General features: G+C 48.4%; 1 protein-coding gene across 1 annotated transcript in view; it reads right to left on the bottom strand.

Annotated features, from left to right (window-relative positions):
- Window positions 1-18,782, bottom strand: part of LOC144782583 (paired box protein Pax-9-like) — a 278,976-nt gene extending 260,194 nt beyond the window's left edge. Inside the window, exon 1 of the mRNA XM_078661955.1 lies at window positions 18,659-18,782. Within this exon, the coding sequence (XP_078518081.1) occupies window positions 18,659-18,782 (124 nt within the window). The remainder of the gene's footprint in view (window positions 1-18,658) is intronic.
- Between the last annotated feature and the right edge of the window lie 2,025 nt (window positions 18,783-20,807).

Here is a 20,807-nt window from a genome sequence, read left to right as displayed (position 1 = left end):
AGTTGACTGAATGGACACGGGTGGGATTAAAAGACGATGAAGACTGCTGGCGGACATGAGACACAAACAAGTGGTTGCTACCTGATTCATACTTGATTCCCATACTGGCTATGGCACACTCCCCTGCCCACATAGGATCAGCCCCCATGATTGAACTTGTCTCCAGGGTTTGGCACAATGATAAAATCACAGATTCCGCCAAACGTCTGGTCCAACAATGCTTGATATGCCTGCAACACAACCCCGGGAAAGGAACTGTAGTGCCCCGGGGAGGATTTGGGGTCCCAAACCACCCATTTGAGGTCCTGCAAATGGACTACATCCAGCTAGATAGGTGCCAAGGCCTGAAATATGTACTTGTCGTGGTGTGCGCCTTTAGCAAATGGGTGGAAGCATACCCAACCCGTGACAACACTGCTATGGCCACCGCAAAGGTACTGTTAAAGGAGTTTTTCCCCCGTTACGGCCTTTGTCGTATTTTATGGAGCGATAATGGCCCCCACTTCATAGCCGAAGTCATCCAGTTCATCTTAAAGGGGTTGGGCATCAAGCAGAAATTTCACGCAGTCTTTCACCCCCAGTCCGCTGGACTTGTTGAGCGACACAATGCCACACTAAAATTTAAATTGGTCAAGATAGTAGCTACCACGGGTCTGAAATGGCCAGACGCCCTCCCACTAGCATTGCTATCGATGCGTTCCATCTCTACTAGACATCACTTAACCCCTTATGAAGTTGTTTTCGGCCGACCCATGAGTATCTGGTCTGCACCAAAGCCAACTTCCATTCATGACGTCCCGGACGTCCTAATGTCTGATTATCTGTATAAATTGACTGAAACTCTGTCTGTCATTCATCAGCAGGTGCAGCAGGCCATCCCCGATGCTTCCAGGGGTCCGGGTCACGCCATCCAACCCGGGGATTTCGTGCTGATCCGAAACTTTCAGCGGACGAAAAGGTTGGAACCCCGGTGGACGGGCCCCTGGCAAGTGTTAATCACCACCCGGACGGCTCTTCGTGTGGAGGGGAAGAGGCATTGGCTGCACGCGCACCACTGTAAGAAGGTCTCCCCGACCCTGGCCACGACAGAAAACATCGGCGACCAAGAAGAGCTCCTGAACAAGGACCGACCGTCACTAACCTGCTATCCTGATACCGAAGCACTTGAACTTTCAAGATTCTCTGATCCCACTGTGCCATCCAGAGAAGGGTATTTCCTGCGTCGAAAGGAGGGAGCTTCGGCTAAGTAGACCACAAACTAAGTTGAATCTCAAAACGGTGACCCAAAGCAATCAAGGGCTACCTGGAGAGAAGCTAAACTAAGTCTGTGGTTCTGCCCACTACCGAGCACCTTGAAGATGAAGATGATGGAAGCGCCAGATAAGAAGATGATGGAAGCGCCAAATAAGAAGATGATGGAGACAACAGGAAATACCCACTACAGAAACCCAAGAACAGACAGACTCCACAGCTCAAAGACAATTGCACTCTTCATCGCAACCCTTTTTTGCTTTCTCCTCATGACCACACTCTGGATTGTGGAAGAAAATGCACCTGCTCATGAAACATTCCTGACCACTGCTCAGCCTATCACCACGAAGGAACATTATCTGATTTCGCTCTCTCCCCAACTCAGAGAGAGGCGAAAGGAGTTTTGGAATAACTCTTTCGTACAGCTCCTTCACCAGCACAATCTCGCCACCAATGCCACCAACTGTTGGATCTGTGGGTTGCTACCCCACGCCACTGGACACTCGATACCATTCATCCCCTCACCCTTCTCGGTTCATGGCTCCTGCCTTGCTTGGCTAATCCTCCTGCAAGAAAGCTATAAGGACAATGCCACCTCCAGCAAAACCGTAACGCCTTTCTCCCACGGGGTCCGGCGAAACAAAACAAAGACACACTTCTGCCCACAGACCTCCAACGACTCCATCCACATGGACATCCCTGCTAAAGAACGAATTGAAATGCTGGTGTTCAACAATCCAACCAGACCCACCTTCTCCTACCTGCGAAAACGAACGGCTGCCACTCTGACTGTGGCCCTATCAGTCATCAACGTCACAGGCCACATGTGCATAGAAGGACATGGGACACAGCTGGTGGGCCGCAGCGCGTGCCGGTTTACCAGAACTTTGGACACCACGGATCCACCTTCCTTTGTGTCGTCCCCAAACATGTATTTCGTCTGCGGCACAAAGGCCTACACCTGGCTCCCCAAAGGCTGGGGGGGCACTTGTTTCATCTCCTTCGTCCTTCCTCCGACTTATGTGGCCCCAGCGAATCATCATAGGCAAAAATGAGCCAAGGACATTGAGCAAGCCGACTCAACAGGGGCGCAGTTCCTCGATGCTATGAAGGGACTTGTTCCTCTTTGGGGCCCGATGGCAAACAGCCGGGCCATCCGACATTTGACTCAGGCAGTTGAGACAACAATGAACATCACAGCTGGTATCTTTGCCAACAACACCGCCGAACTCCAAGCGGTCCGCTTGGTGGCCCTACAGAACCGCCTTGTCCTAGATGTGGTTCTTGCGGACCGTGGTGGAGCATGCCGCATTATTGGGTCCAGCTGCTGTACATACATACCGGACAACTCGCCCTCAGTGTACAAAGCCATCGAACATCTTCACAGACTCTCTTCAGAAGTCCACCAGGATCAGGAAGAATGGTCGCTTGGTGGTTGGTTTTGGAACACCGTTAAGAACTGGGGCTGGAGACTGTTCACCATTATCCTAATTCCTGTAGTAGTAATATGTGGCCTATGCTTAGGAATTCAATGTCTGCCACCCCTGTGTTCATTATGTGCAAACTGTATTTGCCCTAAGGCCGTGGACTTTGGAAACAAACGCATGGGAGCATTATATGATGCCGAGGTTGGGAATTTGATGAAGATTGACATTGAGTAGGCAAGTTGGCTAGATATGTTGAAAAGGGAGGACTGTTAAAGATTAGACTGAAAATGTCAACGTTATCGGCACCATCTTGCTCTCCTTGGGCCCATTCGTGCGCGTAAGCGGCAGCCATTTTGTGCACCATGGCTTCCCTGCCCCTCGCCGATAGCCAGCGTCTCTCTCTCTCTCTCCCGACCTCACTGACAACCCCCCCTCCGCTCTCACATGTCTTGGGTCATAAACCCCTCTTCAGCGCGGCTCTGCCTCGGAACCCCATCCTGTTCCCAGCGCGACACTTCCCTTCATTCCTTTCATGGTCCCAGGCCCTTTGATGCAAACCCCTTTTTCCTGTGTGCCCGTTTATCTTCCTCGTTCCCAGGCCACCACCTAAGCTCTGCGGATACTGTTTATTGCCCCCCCCGTACAGTAGGAAGCTTCCCTCATTAAAGGACCCTCGAGTTGATCAAAGCCCCCACCCTATGAGATCCGATCAAACCCCCCACATTCCGTGAATCGGCGGAATGTCCAGCTGCGCGATAATCATCACCTGTTGTGACTGGGGTGGGGACTTCTGCTGTATATGTGTGTGGGAACGGGCTTGGAGCGGGGGTTCTGAGAATGTCTTTCCGTACATCAAAGCATTGCCAAGAATGTGTTGTATGTAATAGAGCAATAAACCTGTGTATAAGAGGCCAGGCCTCAGAGATGCGGCTAGAGCACCTCGTGACGATACTTGCTGTCCGAACTGATGTGTTCTCCTCCGGAGAGAATAAAAAAACCCACGTTTCCTGCCTTCCAGTCTCCAGCGCCTGCCTCTTCATTGGTTAATAACTTGTGGGTTTAAGAGGCGACACCGCCGGGCAATACTTAAGGATCTTTTAATTCGGTTGGTAGCCTGACCTTTAACAGAGAGACAGAGACTGAGAGACAGAGACTCAGAGACAGAGACTGAGAGACAGAGACTGAGAGACAGAGACTCAGAGACAGAGACTCAGAGACAGAGACTCAGAGACAGAGACTCAGAGACAGAGACTGAGAGACAGAGACTCAGAGACAGAGCTGGAGAGACAGAGACTGAGAGACAGAGACTCAGAGACAGAGCTGGAGAGACAGAGACAGAGACTCAGAGACAGAGCTGGAGAGACAGAGACTCAGAGACAGAGCTGGAGAGACAGAGACTCAGAGACAGAGACTGAGAGACAGAGACTGAGAGACAGAGACTCAGAGACAGAGACTGAGAGACAGAGACTCAGAGACAGAGCTGGAGAGACAGAGACTCAGAGACAGAGACTCAGAGACAGAGACTCAGAGACAGAGACTCAGAGACAGAGACTGAGAGACAGAGACTCAGAGACAGAGCTGGAGAGACAGAGACTCAGAGACAGAGACTCAGAGACAGAGACTGAGAGACAGAGACTCAGAGACAGAGACTCAGAGACAGAGACTCAGAGACAGAGACTGAGAGACAGAGACTCAGAGACAGAGCTGGAGAGACAGAGACTGAGAGACAGAGACTCAGAGACAGAGCTGGAGAGACAGAGACTCAGAGACAGAGACTCAGAGACAGAGCTGGAGAGACAGAGACTCAGAGACAGAGCTGGAGAGACAGAGACTCAGAGACAGAGCTGGAGAGACAGAGACTGAGAGACAGAGACTCAGAGACAGAGACTCAGAGACAGAGACTGAGAGACAGAGACTCAGAGACAGAGACTGAGAGACAGAGACGGAGAGACAGAGACTCAGAGACAGAGACTCAGAGACAGAGACTCAGAGACAGAGCTGGAGAGACAGAGACTGAGAGACAGAGACTGAGAGACAGAGACTGAGAGACAGAGACTGAGAGACAGAGACTGAGAGACAGAGACTGAGAGACAGAGACTGAGAGACAGAGCCTGAGACAGAGACTGAGAAACAGAGACTGAGAGACAGAGACGGAGAGACAGAGACTGAGAGACAGAGCCTGAGACAGAGACTGAGAGACAGAGCATGAGAGACAGAGACTCAGAGACAGAGACTGAGAGACAGAGCTGGAGAGACAGAGACTGAGAGACAGAGCTGGAGAGACAGAGACTGAGAGACAGAGCTGGAGAGACAGAGACTGAGAGACAGAGACTGAGAGACAGAGACGGAGAGACAGAGACTGAGAGACAGAGCTGGAGAGACAGAGACTCAGAGACAGAGACTGAGAGACAGAGCTGGAGAGACAGAGACTCAGAGACAGAGCTGGAGAGACAGAGCTGGAGAGACAGAGACTCAGAGACAGAGACTCAGAGACAGAGACTGAGAGACAGAGACTCAGAGACAGAGGCTCAGAGACAGAGACTCAGAGACAGAGACTGAGAGACAGAGCCTGAGACAGAGACTGAGAGACAGAGACTGAGAGACAGAGACTGAGAGACAGAGACGGAGAGACAGAGACTGAGAGACAGAGCTGGAGAGACAGAGACTAAGAGACAGAGCTGGAGAGAGAGAGCTGGAGAGACAGAGCTGGAGAGACAGAGACTCAGAGACAGAGCTGGAGAGACAGAGACTCAGAGACAGAGACTGAGAGACAGAGACTCAGAGACAGAGACTGAGAGACAGAGACTGAGAGACAGAGACCGAGAGACAGAGCTGGAGAGACAAAGACTCAGAGACAGAGACTGAGAGACAGAGACTGAGAGACAGAGACTGAGAGACAGAGACTGAGAGACAGAGACGGAGAGACAGAGACTGAGAGACAGAGACTGAGAGACAGAGACTGAGAGACAGAGCTGGAGAGACAGAGACTGAGAGACAGAGACTGAGAGACAGAGACTGGGAGACAGAGACTGAGAGACAGAGACTGAGAGACAGAGACTGAGAGACAGAGCTGGAGAGACATAGTCTGAGAGACAGAGACTGAGAGACAGAGCTGGATAGACAGAGACTGAGAGACAGAGACTGAGAGACAGAGACTGAGAGACAGAGACGGAGAGACAGAGACTGAGAGACAGAGACTCTGAGACAGAGACTCAGAGACAGAGACTGAGAGACAGAGACTGAGAGACAGAGACTCAGAGACAGAGACTCAGAGACAGAGACTGAGAGACAGAGACTCAGAGACAGAGACTCAGAGACAGAGACTGAGAGACAGAGACTCAGAGACAGAGCTGGAGAGACATAGACTCAGAGACTCAGAGACAGAGCTGGAGAGACAGAGACTCAGAGACAGAGATGGAGAGACAGAGACTCAGAGACAGAGCTGGAGAGACAGAGACTCAGAGACAGAGCTGGAGAGACAGAGACTGAGAGACAGAGCTGGAGAGACAGAGACTCGGAGACAGAGACTGAGAGACAGAGACTGAGAGACAGAGCTGGAGAGACAGAGACTCAGAGACAGAGCTGGAGAGACAGAGACTCAGAGACAGAGCTGGAGAGACAGAGACTCAGAGACAGAGCTGGAGAGACAAAGACTGAGAGACAGAGACTGAGAGACAGAGACTGAGAGACAGAGACTGAGAGATAGAGACTGAGAGACAGAGACTGAGAGACAGAGACTGAGAGACAGAGACTCAGAGACAGAGACTCAGAGACAGAGACTGAGAGACAGAGACTGAGAGACAGAGACTGAGAGACAGAGACTGAGAGACAGAGCTGGAGAGACAGAGACTCAGAGACAGAGACTCAGAGACAGAGACTCAGAGACAGAGCTGGAAAGACAGAGACTGGGAGACAGAGACTGAGAGACAGAGACTGAGAGACAGAGACTCAGAGACAGAGACTGAGAGACAGAGACTGAGAGACAGAGACTCAGAGACAGAGACTCAGAGACAGAGACTGAGAGACAGAGACTCAGAGACAGAGAGTGAGAGACAGAGACAGAGACACAGAGACAGAGACTCAGAGACAGAGACTCAGAGACAGAGCTGGAGAGACAGAGACTGGGAGACAGAGACTGAGAGACAGAGACTGAGAGACAGAGACTCAGAGACAGAGACTGAGAGACAGAGACTGAGAGACAGAGACTCAGAGACAGAGACTCAGAGACAGAGACTGAGAGACAGAGACTCAGAGACAGAGACTCAGAGACAGAGACTGAGAGACAGAGACTGAGAGACAGAGACTGAGAGACAGAGACTGAGAGACAGAGCTGGAGAGACAGAGACTCAGAGACAGAGACTCAGAGACAGAGACTCAGAGACAGAGCTGGAGAGACAGATACTGGGAGACAGAGACTGAGAGACAGAGACTGAGAGACAGAGACTCAGAGACAGAGACTGAGAGACAGAGACTGAGAGACAGAGACTCAGAGACAGAGACTCAGAGACAGAGACTGAGAGACAGAGACTCAGAGACAGAGACTGAGAGACAGAGACTCAGAGACAGAGACTGAGAGACAGAGACTGAGAGACAGAGACTGAGAGACAGAGACTCAGAGACAGAGACTCAGAGACAGAGACTCAGAGACAGAGACTGAGAGACAGAGACTGAGAGACAGAGACTCAGAGACAGAGACTCAGAGACAGAGACTCAGAGACAGAGACTGAGAGACAGAGACTCAGAGACAGAGACGGAGAGACAGAGACTGAGAGACAGAGACTGAGAGACAGAGCTGGAGAGACAGATACTCAGAGACAGAGCTGGAGAGACAGAGACTGAGAGACAGAGACTCAGAGACAGAGACTGAGAGACAGAGACTGAGAGACAGAGACTGAGAGACAGAGACTCAGAGACAGAGACTCAGAGACAGAGACTCAGAGACAGAGACTGAGAGACAGAGCTGGATAGACAGAGACTGAGAGACAGAGACTGAGAGACAGAGACTGAGAGACAGAGACGGAGAGACAGAGACTGAGAGACAGAGACTCTGAGACAGAGACTCAGAGACAGAGACTGAGAGACAGAGACTGAGAGACAGAGACTCAGAGACAGAGACTCAGAGACAGAGACTGAGAGACAGAGACTCAGAGACAGAGACTCAGAGACAGAGACTGAGAGACAGAGACTCAGAGACAGAGCTGGAGAGACATAGACTCAGAGACTCAGAGACAGAGCTGGAGAGACAGAGACTCAGAGACAGAGATGGAGAGACAGAGACTCAGAGACAGAGCTGGAGAGACAGAGACTCAGAGACAGAGCTGGAGAGACAGATACTCAGAGACAGAGCTGGAGAGACAGAGACTGAGAGACAGAGACTCAGAGACAGAGACTGAGAGACAGAGACTGAGAGACAGAGACTGAGAGACAGAGACTCAGAGACAGAGACTCAGAGACAGAGACTCAGAGACAGAGACTGAGAGACAGAGCTGGATAGACAGAGACTGAGAGACAGAGACTGAGAGACAGAGACTGAGAGACAGAGACGGAGAGACAGAGACTGAGAGACAGAGACTCTGAGACAGAGACTCAGAGACAGAGACTGAGAGACAGAGACTGAGAGACAGAGACTCAGAGACAGAGACTCAGAGACAGAGACTGAGAGACAGAGACTCAGAGACAGAGACTCAGAGACAGAGACTGAGAGACAGAGACTCAGAGACAGAGCTGGAGAGACATAGACTCAGAGACTCAGAGACAGAGCTGGAGAGACAGAGACTCAGAGACAGAGATGGAGAGACAGAGACTCAGAGACAGAGCTGGAGAGACAGAGACTCAGAGACAGAGCTGGAGAGACAGAGACTGAGAGACAGAGCTGGAGAGACAGAGACTCGGAGACAGAGACTGAGAGACAGAGACTGAGAGACAGAGCTGGAGAGACAGAGACTCAGAGACAGAGCTGGAGAGACAGAGACTCAGAGACAGAGCTGGAGAGACAGAGACTCAGAGACAGGGCTGGAGAGACAAAGACTGAGAGACAGAGACTGAGAGACAGAGACTGAGAGACAGAGACTGAGAGATAGAGACTGAGAGACAGAGACTGAGAGACAGAGACTGAGAGACAGAGACTCAGAGACAGAGACTCAGAGACAGAGACTGAGAGACAGAGACTGAGAGACAGAGACTGAGAGACAGAGACTCAGAGACAGAGCTGGAGAGACAGAGACTCAGAGACAGAGCTGGAGAGACAGAGACTCAGAGACAGAGCTGGAGAGACAGAGACTCAGAGACAGAGCTGGAGAGACAGAGACTCAGAGACAGAGCTGGAGAGACAGAGCTGGAGAGACAGACTACCTATTTAGATGTTGGTGGTCCTGGGACAAGGGCACAAGTCCTAAAAAAATAAGTGAGGGGACTAACCTAGTTAAGCAGTATGCAAGTGACATCACGGCGGGCAACATCATGACGCACGACATCACAACGCACAACATCACAGCGCATGACATCACACATGCATCACAGGAATTGACATCATAGAAAGTGGCATTCACAAGCCACGACTTCACAGGAAGTGGCATCACGGGAAGTGACATCAGATCTAAAGCCCTCACATATATGTTGAACGGGTCTATCCTGTGTACGTTTGAGCTCCTAGTGGTATAACAGCTCAGTGAGCTATGGAAGATGACATGTGACTTCTACACCTTGCAATCCCCCATGTTTTATGTAACACATCCTCTGCATTCATTTACAAACTATATAATTTATTGCATATGTACTATGCATGTGTTTATGTAAAGCGCTCCTATACCCTGCATTGGAATGAGCAGGGCTATACAAGAAACAATGGTGGTACTTAAATTACTTCAAGGCCCCCTCAGGGGAAGTCAGCTCTATATAAATAAAATGTGTTTTGTGTAAATACTGGGAAAGACCAACTTAAGACAGACTTAATACAGACTTAAGACAAAATCCTAACTTATCTGTCTTAAGTCTGTCTTAAATCCTAAGTTCTGTGAATACCAAAAGTAGTAAGTTTAGGATTTTGTCTTAAGGTAGTTCTGTGAATCAGGCCCGTTGTGACCATATGACTGGCGTCCTTTTTGTGTGGACAGCCAGTGTGCTTTCACCATGGGCCTTCATATGTTCCTCTTAGTTTATTCCCCATGTCTTCTTGCTTGTTGTTGTGACCAAGTGGCTGGCGGTCATTTTGTGCAAAGAGCCGGTGTGCTTTCTTAATAGTCCTGGGTGTGTTCTTTGTTTTCAGGTTTCCTGCTTCATGTTGTGACCATGTGGCTGGCAGCCATTTTGTGTAGCAAAAACAACAGGTGATGGACAGAATGCAGTACAATGTCATACATTCACCCCAGTACAGAGATCTGGGCCTAAATCCATCGTTTTTTTGCTCACCATGCCATTCCAGTTTGGACCCAGCCATATGCAAATCAGTCTTGACCCTGTGCCCCATGGGAACAGTCCAGCCCGAACTGCCAAGCCAGGTCCTCCCTGGACTGGAAAAAAGCATCCAAGGACCGGTTGACTGGGGGTGAGTGCTTGTATTGTCAACGCTCCGTCCATCATTTCCTCTGGTTTTGCTTTGGCCGCCATAAGTTGGCAGGGTATGCTCAGACGTGAGTCCCTTGCTCACTTTGCCACTGGATTCAAGCAAGCCGGGCTGAAGACGGCTGGAATGCCAGAAACCGGTCCTCGGAAGCTTGTTTCCGGTCCAGGGAAGGCATGGCTTGGCAGTTTGGGCTGGACTGTTCCCATGAGGCACAGGGTCAGACTGATTTGCATATGGCCATGTCTGAACTGGGGTGGCAGAGTGGGCTAAAGAACGGTGATGGATTAAACCCAGATCAGTTGACTGGGGGTGAGGGCTTGTATTGTCAACGCTCCGTCCATCATTTCCTTTAGCTTTTCCATTTTGTGTAGCCAGCCAGTGTGCTGTCCCCATAGGTCTGCATATGTTCTTCTTAGTTTGTCCCCCATGCCTTCTTGCTTGTTGTTGTGACCATGTGGCTAGCAGTCATTTTGTGCAACGAGCCTGTGTGCTTTCACAATAGTCCTGTATGTGTTCTTTGTTTTCCAGATCTCCTGCTTCATGTTGTGACTTTGTGGCAGGCATCCAGTGTTCTTTCCCCATAAGCCTGCATGTCTTCTCTTTGTTGTGACCATGTCTCCTTGCTTTCTGTTTCACCATGTGGCCTGTGGCCATTTTGTGTAGGCAGCCAGGGTGTTTTTGCCATAGCTCTGCATTCCTTTTATTTGTTTCCAATGACTTCTTTCTCAGTGTTGTTGGTGTTGATGACAATGTTGCACTGGCAGGCATCCAGTGATCTTTTGCCATAGGCCTGCATGTCTTCTCGTTGTTGTGGCCATGCCTCCTTGATTTCTGTTTCATCATGTGGTCGATGGCCATTTATTGTAGGCAGTCAGTGTGCTTTTGCTATAGGCCTGCATGTCTTCTCTTTGTTCACCATCCCTTCTTGCTTGTTGTTGTGACGGTATGGCTGGTGACCATTTTGTGTTGCCAGCCAGTGAGCTCCACATAGACCTGCATATGTTTTTTGTTTTCCAGGATTCCTGCTTCTTGTAGCTTGTGACCATGTGGCTGGCAGCCATTTTGTGTAGGCAGTCATTATGCTTTTGCCATAGGCCCGTGTGTGTTCTTTGTTTGTGGCCATGCCTTCTTGCTGGTTGTTGGGACCATGTGACTGTCGTCAATTTTTTGTAGCCAGCCAATCAATCCATCAATCACGGTCCAGTCAGCCTTCATAAGGTGTTCGTATACTGGTATTAAATTCAAAAGCGTTTAGCTAAGAGCGCTAAAATTATGCAGCAATAAGAGAAACAGGAAAAATGCGAGGGTTCAGCTACTCACCCATCTGTGTCACTGTAAATTACGGGTTCTTGAATGGAGGTTCTAAAACGATGCTACTATTGTGGGCCGAGATTTTCTGGCAAAATGTGTCTGTATCTAAGAAACATAATAATAACATTATTATAATTATACTAATTCAATATGTTTGAATTAATTGCAACAAAAACACATGTTGGGGGAGACAACGGTGAGGTTACTTTATGGTGCGTCTCCGTAGCCAACTGGATGCATGGATGGTTGAGCAATGAGAAAGCAGTTTAATAAATTATATCCGTGAGGATAATTTCACGTATTTATAAAAACATGTAATTCACTTTATTGATGACAAAAGAAATCACATTACAGGAGTTAATCAATTGGTAGAGCACAGAGATTGACCACATATTCAATAGACACTAAGGGGCATATTATCAAGGGCAAAATCACTGCTTTTGCAGCACTTTTTGCCGATAAAGCGGAAATATTTTTATCGCCCTATTAACAAGCCTGCGCTAACATGCCTTAGCGCAAGCTTTCAGGCGTTAGCTGTTGCATTTTCTATCACCTTGCATGTCAGCGATATTTATCACTAATGACATGCAAGGTAGGCGTTTCTAATCAAATTGTACACGTTAAAACTCGCTACCACCACTTCCCAGTATTACCAAAGTTGTGCCGTGATAAAAAAAGTTGCACTAATCCCCGAAGATCGCAGGTTTTTAACACCTGATAAAAACCTTACTAAACATGGTTATACATGGAAGTACTTAAGGGACAATAGGCCTGATCTCCATCTGAGGAGCCACAGACACCAAAACGGTACAGCATTAATAGCCCCTAAGCATGTAGGTGCACGTAAGCCAGCCTATTTCTGCTGCTCATGTACAGGAAGGTGGCGTGGTGTTGTAAGGGGGGGTGCACTACAACAAACACGCCACCCCATCACATAACAGGCCCTCACAAAGTTGTTAGTTCTGCAGAGTGCAAGACTAATTGTGCCAGTGATCTTGTGCCACAGATCGGGTCTTACAGGGTGTTCAATGGGTCGATTGGCATATTAGCTGCAATACTATCGCCGCTAACGCACCGCTAATACGCTGATCCATGCTATCGCATGAATTCCTATTGTGTGTTAGCGGGAGTTATCGTGCCCTTTCCCTGACAATATCGCCTCAAACAGACGTGTTGATAATATGTCGGTAAGGAGCCGAATATTATCGGGGAAAGGAGGCGATAACGAAACTCCCGATACTTGGCACGGGTGATAATTATCGCCCTTACTTGCTAATATGCCCCTGCATTTGCTGCTTCATATAGCGTCCTGTGGTGCATACCTTGCCTATCCTAACCTGCTACTCACTAACTAAAGGGGGCGGTGCTGGCACGGGGAGCCTTGCAAATGTTCCCTCTGTATACGTTATACTTGTCTCATATTTGTTCCCATTTTCTAGGACAACCCCGAGATCCATATACTGTCTTTTCTGTGAACGTGCCCTAGTCCATGTCTTCCATCCAAGCATTTTCGTTGGCGCATCAGGGCCCCCCAATCCTTTGCTATATTGCGCTCAACTACTACCATTGCCCGGTGTTGCCCAGTTTTTTTCTTTGCTATTCAAATCTGTGGGTTCCCAAACATTTAGGAGGCACCTTCTGGCCTCTGGTTTCATATTTGTCCCCAGCACCTCTTCCATGCAGTGGAGCACTTCCACCCAATATCTTTTAATGTGTACACACTCCCAAATTATGTGGATAAATGTACCCTTCTGGTTACACTGCCTCCTGCACTTGGGATCTGCCCTTAACCAGTGTGGGCCCTGACAGGTATATTCTGTGTAGAATCTTCAATTGTATTAGCTTGAGCCTAGAGGGTTTCGCACGTCTTTCGGGGAGGCCACTGCCTCTTGACAGTCATCCTCCTCTAGATCCTCGGTGTCGTTTTCCCAGCTCCTTCGGATCTGTAAGAGGGGACCGGGTGCACTATGGACTAGTTTTTGGTAGGTCAGGGAGAGAGCTTTTTTGTGCATATGATCAGCGAGAACTCTATCCTCCAGCGAGGAGGACTCAGGGGACACTTCTCCCTTGGGGATGATCACCGGAAGGGCGGCATAATCTGTATGTATCTGTACACCTCTGTGGCTGCCAGTTCATAGTCTTGTTGTAGTTGTGCAAAGGAAAGTATTCCCCCCTGGATCCACAAGTCTCCCACCTGAGAAATTCCGATCCTGGCCCAATTGTCGACTCCCTTGATTTTCCTCAACTCCCCCAGTTGTTCCGTATCCCATAATGGGGTGGCTTGGGTGACATTCCCTGCCCACTCCAGGTTCTTACTAACTGCGCGCCATACCTGGCCTGTATGTTTGGTGGGGCCTGTGAGCTGCAGTCGTGCTGGCGTGGTGTAAAGTGCCCTGCAAATGCTCCCATCTGGCAAAACCCATTCATCCATTCTGTATCCAGGGTCGTCATGTGGCTCATATATACAGTGGTGGATAGCCGTTAACTGTGCTGCCCAAAAGCATTTCCTAATATCGGGGAGACCTATACCTCCGTCACACCACCCCCTCACCAGCTTTTGGGTGGCTATACGGGGCGGCTTCCCCACCCACAGGAGTTCTCCCTTCTCACTTTCAATAGTTTTAAAATAGGAGGAAGGGACTGTATATGGTGCTTTGTACAACACATATAAAAAGCGTGGGAGGGACATCATTTTGAATAGCTCAGCGCGACCCAATATTGAAAGCGCTGCAATGGGTCAGGAGATTTTGGTTGTTAAATCGCACTGAATCATTAGTGATGTATATGTCAATGTATCGAAACCCCTCCTCTGCCCTCACCACCTCATATCCTGTGGGCAGTGGGGGGAACTCCTCCCTCAATACGAAGATTGTTGGTTTTGTCCAGTTTATTGTATGGCCTGAATTTTCCCAAAATTCGAGAATATGTTTAGAACGCTGTTTATTGATGATTTGGGCGGTGCTAAATAGAGCAACATGTTGCCCGCATAGTGAGCGATACGATCCTCCCAGCCCTCTGACCATCTCCGACCCCTTATCAATGGGTCTTTGCGTAACCAGGACGCTAACGGTTCAAGTAGTAAGGCAAAAAGCAACGATGGCAGGGGCAGCCCTGTCTCGTCCCTCTCCTGAGAGTGAAGACTGGGGATTTTTTATTATTTACCACCCCCTGTGCTGATGGGTCGTTATATAGGAGTCTGATCCATCCCACAAAGTTGGGGCCAAATCCCATTTTACTCCGGACTGCAAATAAAAAGGGCCTTTCTATTGAGTTCAATGCCTTTGTAGCATCTAGGGACATCACTGCATCTTCTCTTAGCGGATGTATGACGTTATAACGCAAACTTTTACAACGCGTACCTTTACAACGCAATTTTTACAACGCAGGATCCATTACAACGAATACCATTACAACGCATGTTTTTACAACGCAGATACCTTTACAACGCATACCATTACAACGTAAATATTGGTAAGTATATAATATTTTTTTAATGTAAATTAATTAAAATTAATTTAATTTAATTTAATTTAAAATTAATTTTATTTTATTATTACCCTGTACCCCTGTACCCCAAAACCCAAACCTAGCCCTGAACCCTAAAACTACCCCTGTACCCCAAAACCCAAACCTAGCCCTGAACCCTAAAAATACCCCTGTACCCAAAAACCCAAACCTAGCCCTGAACCCTAAAAATACCCCTGTACCTAAAAACCCAAACCTAGCCCTGAACCCTAAAAATACCCCTGTACCCCAAAACTCAAACCTAGCCCTGAACCCTAAAAATACCCCTGTACCCCAAAACCCAAATCTAGCCCTGAACCCTAAAAATACCCCTGTACCCCAAAACCCAAACCTAGCCCTGAACCCTAAAAATACCCCTTTACCCAAAAACCCAAGCCTAGCCCTGAACCCTAAAAATACCCCTGTACCCAAAAACCCAAACCTAGCCCTGAACCCTAAAAATACCCCTGTACCCAAAAACCCAAACCTACCCCTGAACCCTAAAAATACCCCTTTACCCAAAAACCCAAACCTAGCCCTGAACCCTAAAAATACCCCTTTACCCAAAAACCCAATCCTATAACATTTTTACTATAATTATATACTTACCTATACTTACGTTGTAATGGTATGCGTTGTAAAAGTAGTCCGTTGTAAAAGTTGCGTTGTAACGGTTACATACCCTCTTAGCGTCTCTACTTTTCCCAACACTCCATGCAGTTGTCAAAGTTTGAGTGATGTGTTTCTTTCTGGCATGAAGCCTGATTAACCAGTGTGCACCAGTTTTGAGACACCCTGACTCAGGAGCGTGGACAGCAATTTTGCTAAGATCTTGACTTCTGTGCTGAGCAATGAGATGGGACGGAAAGAGGAGCATTAGTTTCTGGGTTTACCTTCTTTGTGAATTACCACTATTGTGGCTAGTCCCTGGTCTGCTGGAAGTCTGACCGCTTCTCTACTCTGTAGGTACATATCTCTCAGGTAGGGGGACATGCTATTGGGCACCAGTTTGTAAAGTTCTATGGGTAGGACGTTGGGTCCATCACCTTTCCAGATTGTTGGCCCTTAATGGCCTGCGCTACTTCCTCCTTCGTTAGGTCACTTTCCGGTAGCTTTAGATCGTCAGCTTAAAGAAATGGGAGGGGCATATCTGTCAATAAGGCTCTTGATTCTCATTCAGGCACGGTATTAATGTACGCGCAAATTTGCGTATAGTGTGTTGCGAACTTGTCCGCTATTGATTGCAGATTTGTAGTATTTCTCCTCCCTCTGCTGTAAGCTCTGTTACTAGTCGATTTAGTTTTCCTGCCTTGTCCCCAACCTCGTATATCTTGTTAAGTGTGGCTCAGTTCACTGCTTTTGCTGCATCTGTGACCAGGTCTTTATATTCTTTCTTTTTCATGTCTAACTTGTGCTTGACCACTCCCGAAGTGTCCCCTCTCAGCTCACCCTCTAGGTGTAAGATGTCTCCCTCCAGCTTGACAAGCTCCACAGTTTTCTCTTTGCGGGCACCCACTATCGAGGAAATGTCGTGACCCCTCAGCACTGTCTTAAAGGCTTCCTAGAGTGTCTGGGCAGAGTCCACTGAGCCTTCATTCTACCGGAGGTGAAGCTCTATTTCGTGCGTGACTCTTTTTTTACTGATAGTATTCTGAGGCTCCATGGATTTATTGGCGCTATTCTCCCCGCTCGCTGTTCTCCCACTATGATGCGGGCCCATATTAGGAGTGGTCCGGAAGCCCCTTGCACGATGATGCACCTCCCTAGTTTGTCCTACCTGGTCGGCTGGGGTGAGTACATAGTGTATCCTAGAAAGGCTTTTCTGAGTGCCTGAGTGGAATGTGAATTGTATCTCGTCGGGGTGGTGGGTGCGCCACGCATCCACCAGTCCCATTGCCCCCAGGAATTCATGAAAGTGCGACAGTGTGGGTTGTGTGTCCCGAGGAGGATGGTGGTTGAGCCGTCCCGATACAGCGACATTGAAATCCCCTCCGATCAGGAGTCAGCCCTTCGGGAAGATTTAGTAGTAGGCCTCCTAGATCCTTAAAAGCTAGTGTATGGAGGCCGGGGGGGACATACGTTGTCACTATGGTGAGTGCACGGCCCTCCCAGCCCTCCGATGCGGCAGCGCATCTAACCTGTGTGTCTACCCAGGTACGATCAATCGAAACGGGGAAGACCTTTCTCATCAGGATTCCTACTCCTCCAGATCCAGTAGAAAATCCAGAGTGTACAACTCGTTTGTATCCCCACCTATTCAGCATTGTACATGCATTGCCAATTAAATGTGTCTCTTGTAATAAAACCACACCGGGGTAGTGTTATTTTATTTATACATTGGAGTACCATTCCCCCTCCTGAGCTTGTCTCCCGGGCCATTGATGATCCAGGACAATAATCTAAGTCCTTTTAGTACTAGTGAACCCATCTTGGCTTAAACAGGTTTACCCCAGTGTTTTTAATCCCCCTTCCGTGCCCATCTGCCCAAGCCTGTGCGCTGGTGTGTTAAAGGAACGGGTAAGGCCATGAGGGCTTTTTGGGTAAATCACTGTGCAACTTCTCTAACTTAAGTTTCACTTCCCTGTCATCTAAACCATAATCTAAACTTCAGAACAACCAAAATCCCCCCTCCCCGTATCCCGTGCAATCCGGGTATAAACCTACCCATATCCCCAACTATACAGAGTGCCTGTCGCTCTTGCCTCAAACTAATCTATGAGATGTGAGGGGTGTGGTCAGTCTGTTTCTTCGCCTGCCTCCACCTGTACAGTTTACTACTTTTGTTTCAGCACAATTACTTTACACATCAAAGGATAATGTCACTTAGCTTTCACTTTTGAGAGGTTTCTCCCCCACTGCCTGGTATTGTTTCCCTTTACCGGTCTCCATCCTTCCAGCCATTCTTGCGCCGCCTCTGGGGTATCAAAGAACCATGTCTTACCCTCTGCCTTTATTCACAATTTCGCTGGGAACAGCATCGAGTATTTCATGCCCTTGTCTCTAAGCCCTTTTTTATGTCCAGAAATGAGTGTCTCTGCTTCAGGACATTTACTGTAAAATCGGGAAAGAAGGTTATCGCACTGTTTTTATATGTGACCGATGGGTCACTATGCGCAGTTTGCAATACAATGTCTCGAGCTCTAAAATTAAACAGTCTGCCAACAGTGGTCTGGAGGGCCCCTGGTTTCAGCCTGCCACCGGGTATCCTGAGGCCTCTTTCAACTGAGAAGAAATTGGAGAGGCCCATCTGTTGCAGATAGTTAGTGATTAGCCCTTCGACGAAGAGGTCAGCTGAGGGCCCCTCCCCTCATTCAGGGACCCCTAGGATTCTAACATTATTACGACATGATCTATCCTTATAGTCATCCAGTTTAGTCTCCATGATTCTACTGGCGGCCTGCAGTTCCTTGATTTACTGTTGCATTTTTTTGTATCTTGGTGAAGGTCAAGGGTGACCACTTCCATGGCTTTGACTTTGTCACTCATCTTCTAAAAGTCAGCTCTGATGAACGTTATCTCTGTTGTGATCACGTCCATTCTGTGTTTGAGTGATGTTTGCACTCCACTGATGGCTTCCATGATGTCTTTCAGGGTGGGATCTCACCTTCTGAAGTCGTTCCAGCCGTCATGTCCACTTTGGTCCACGCCTCTGTGTCAGTAATTTTGTACATTGTATACTTGTCCAGCTTAGTTTGGTGGGTGCCCTTTTGACACATGACCCCGGACATCTTTACTGGTTTAGAAGCAGTGGGGGGCTTCCACCCTCGGGTCCCCCAAGGTTCTGCTCACCACCTGTCCGCAGGGCATGAACTCCACTCTCCCCACTCGCCCTGACGGTCGGCGTTCTCTTGGGGGGCAGGTGTCAGCCTTTAATTATGCTCACAGGGTCCCTTTGACAAACCACCACTGAATCTTCACAGTGCCCAGAGCCAGGCCCAGGGCACGGTCTGCTGCTTTGCAGGCAAGGAAGTCTCAATGCGACATTATCAGAGCTTCCATTATATCTAGAATCTCTCTGAACTGATGAGTTCACGGTTGACTCCCTCTCCGATCATGCCGCCGTTGGGTGCCTGGCCTTACTTTGCGATCTACTTGTTGTTTTTCTGGGGGCGGAGGGGGTTGCGGAGGTGAGGGAACTACTCCAGACCTCGGCCGGGTCTATCTGCCCCCGCCACGGATCTCCAGTCGTAAGTGTGTGCCTGTCACTCCTCAGCTCCTTAGGTGCTTTAAAATTCTGGTTGTATGGCCTATTGCACCAGGCCCCTCGCACAGAAACACCTTCACTGTAGGTGCCGATTCAGGCCCGCACATCCCTGCGGCTGGTCTTGCTGATATGTAGCCGAGGTCAAGATGGCACATGAGCTCCTCCTGTGGCGTGCTCTACCAGCCCCGGCTCTCTTACCTTAGGCAAGCGGCAGAACCAGCAGCCCATGCGGGTCGACTCCTGTTTTCGCAGAGTCGCGGCCCGGCCTACTAATCGAGCCCACAGATTTGGATCATCCACAGGCCTCAGATTGCCCTTCCGCTGCTAGTCGCACAGCAGAAGAGCGTGTCAGCTCGTGAAGGCTGTCGCTATAGTCTCCAGGGCAATACAGCCCTGTGCTGTTTCCTGCTTTGGATTATTGACCAGATTAATTGGTGGCGGAGGCTAGAGAGTCACGTAGCCTCTCTAGCTTGCATCCATCTTCATCTGTGCTTAACCACGCCCCTCACTTATTTCTAATTTTTTTTGTTGTTATTTTATTTTTTGTATAAACATTTTTTATGTTTCTTTTTTTAAAATGTAATTACATTTTTTTTATTTTTTAGATTTTTTTTAACCAGAATCATAACATCTGGCATCCATGAATCAACGCCATGTCTGCTACAAGTGCACAACAGAATTAATTGTCTAAGGATGATTCCATTGTCATTTGTCAGCTGCAGCTCCCTGAGTGCCACATCCCATGTGATGCACATAAAGCAAACAGTTGCATCTGTATGTTGTTGTTGTTGCTCTTTCTTATCCTTAGTGAGTGTGCACCATGAAAGTTTATGTTGGTGTGGTTTTCCATTTATGAATGGATACACTGTATTGTTAATTATTTATAATAACTTAAGCAACCATTGACCACCCTAAAGCATGTTGTTTGTCCTACTAATTGAACTGCAACAAAGCCACGTTTCACTGATGTTCCTCTTGCTTCTTTTCTTTTAGGTCTGTAAGAGACGAAAAATCACCCACAGTACTGCCAGACAGAAGGCCTTTGCACAACGTGACGCATGACCACACATCACGGACATAACTTTAACTTGTGAAGCTAAGTGCCACTGCTAGCTGATAGCTTCAAGATGGCCCCAAAGAAAGGTGCTACCAAAAACGTGGCAAGTGAGAAGACAAACGAGCTCACCATTACTGGTATATCGATACAAATGTTTTTCAGGAAAAAAAAGCCTTTGGTGAGCAAGCTGGGAACAGCACCTCCACATCAGCGGACCTACTCCAACCTAGGCCCAAGCCCATGTCTGTCACAGAAGCAGCCAGTCTAATCATGGCTACGAAGACGAGCACTGACGTTGAAATTGATTTAACTCTATCATTAAGTAGTACCCAATTGTTGCAAGAAACTCAGATAAGTGAACAAAAACAGTCACAAACAGCAATAAAAGTTACTCCAAAACTAGGAGCATTTCAGGAGATTGAGCTTCAGGCTGGGAATGTAGAGCAATCCACTCCAGAAGATCCATTGTCTTCCAGATCTCAAGCTAGAAAA

This window comes from Lissotriton helveticus, chromosome 9, assembly GCF_964261635.1.
Source record: "Lissotriton helveticus chromosome 9, aLisHel1.1, whole genome shotgun sequence".
NCBI lineage: Eukaryota > Metazoa > Chordata > Amphibia > Caudata > Salamandridae > Lissotriton > Lissotriton helveticus.
The sequence above is the reverse complement of the archived record's forward strand: the minus strand, read 5'-3'. Positions and strand labels throughout refer to the sequence as shown.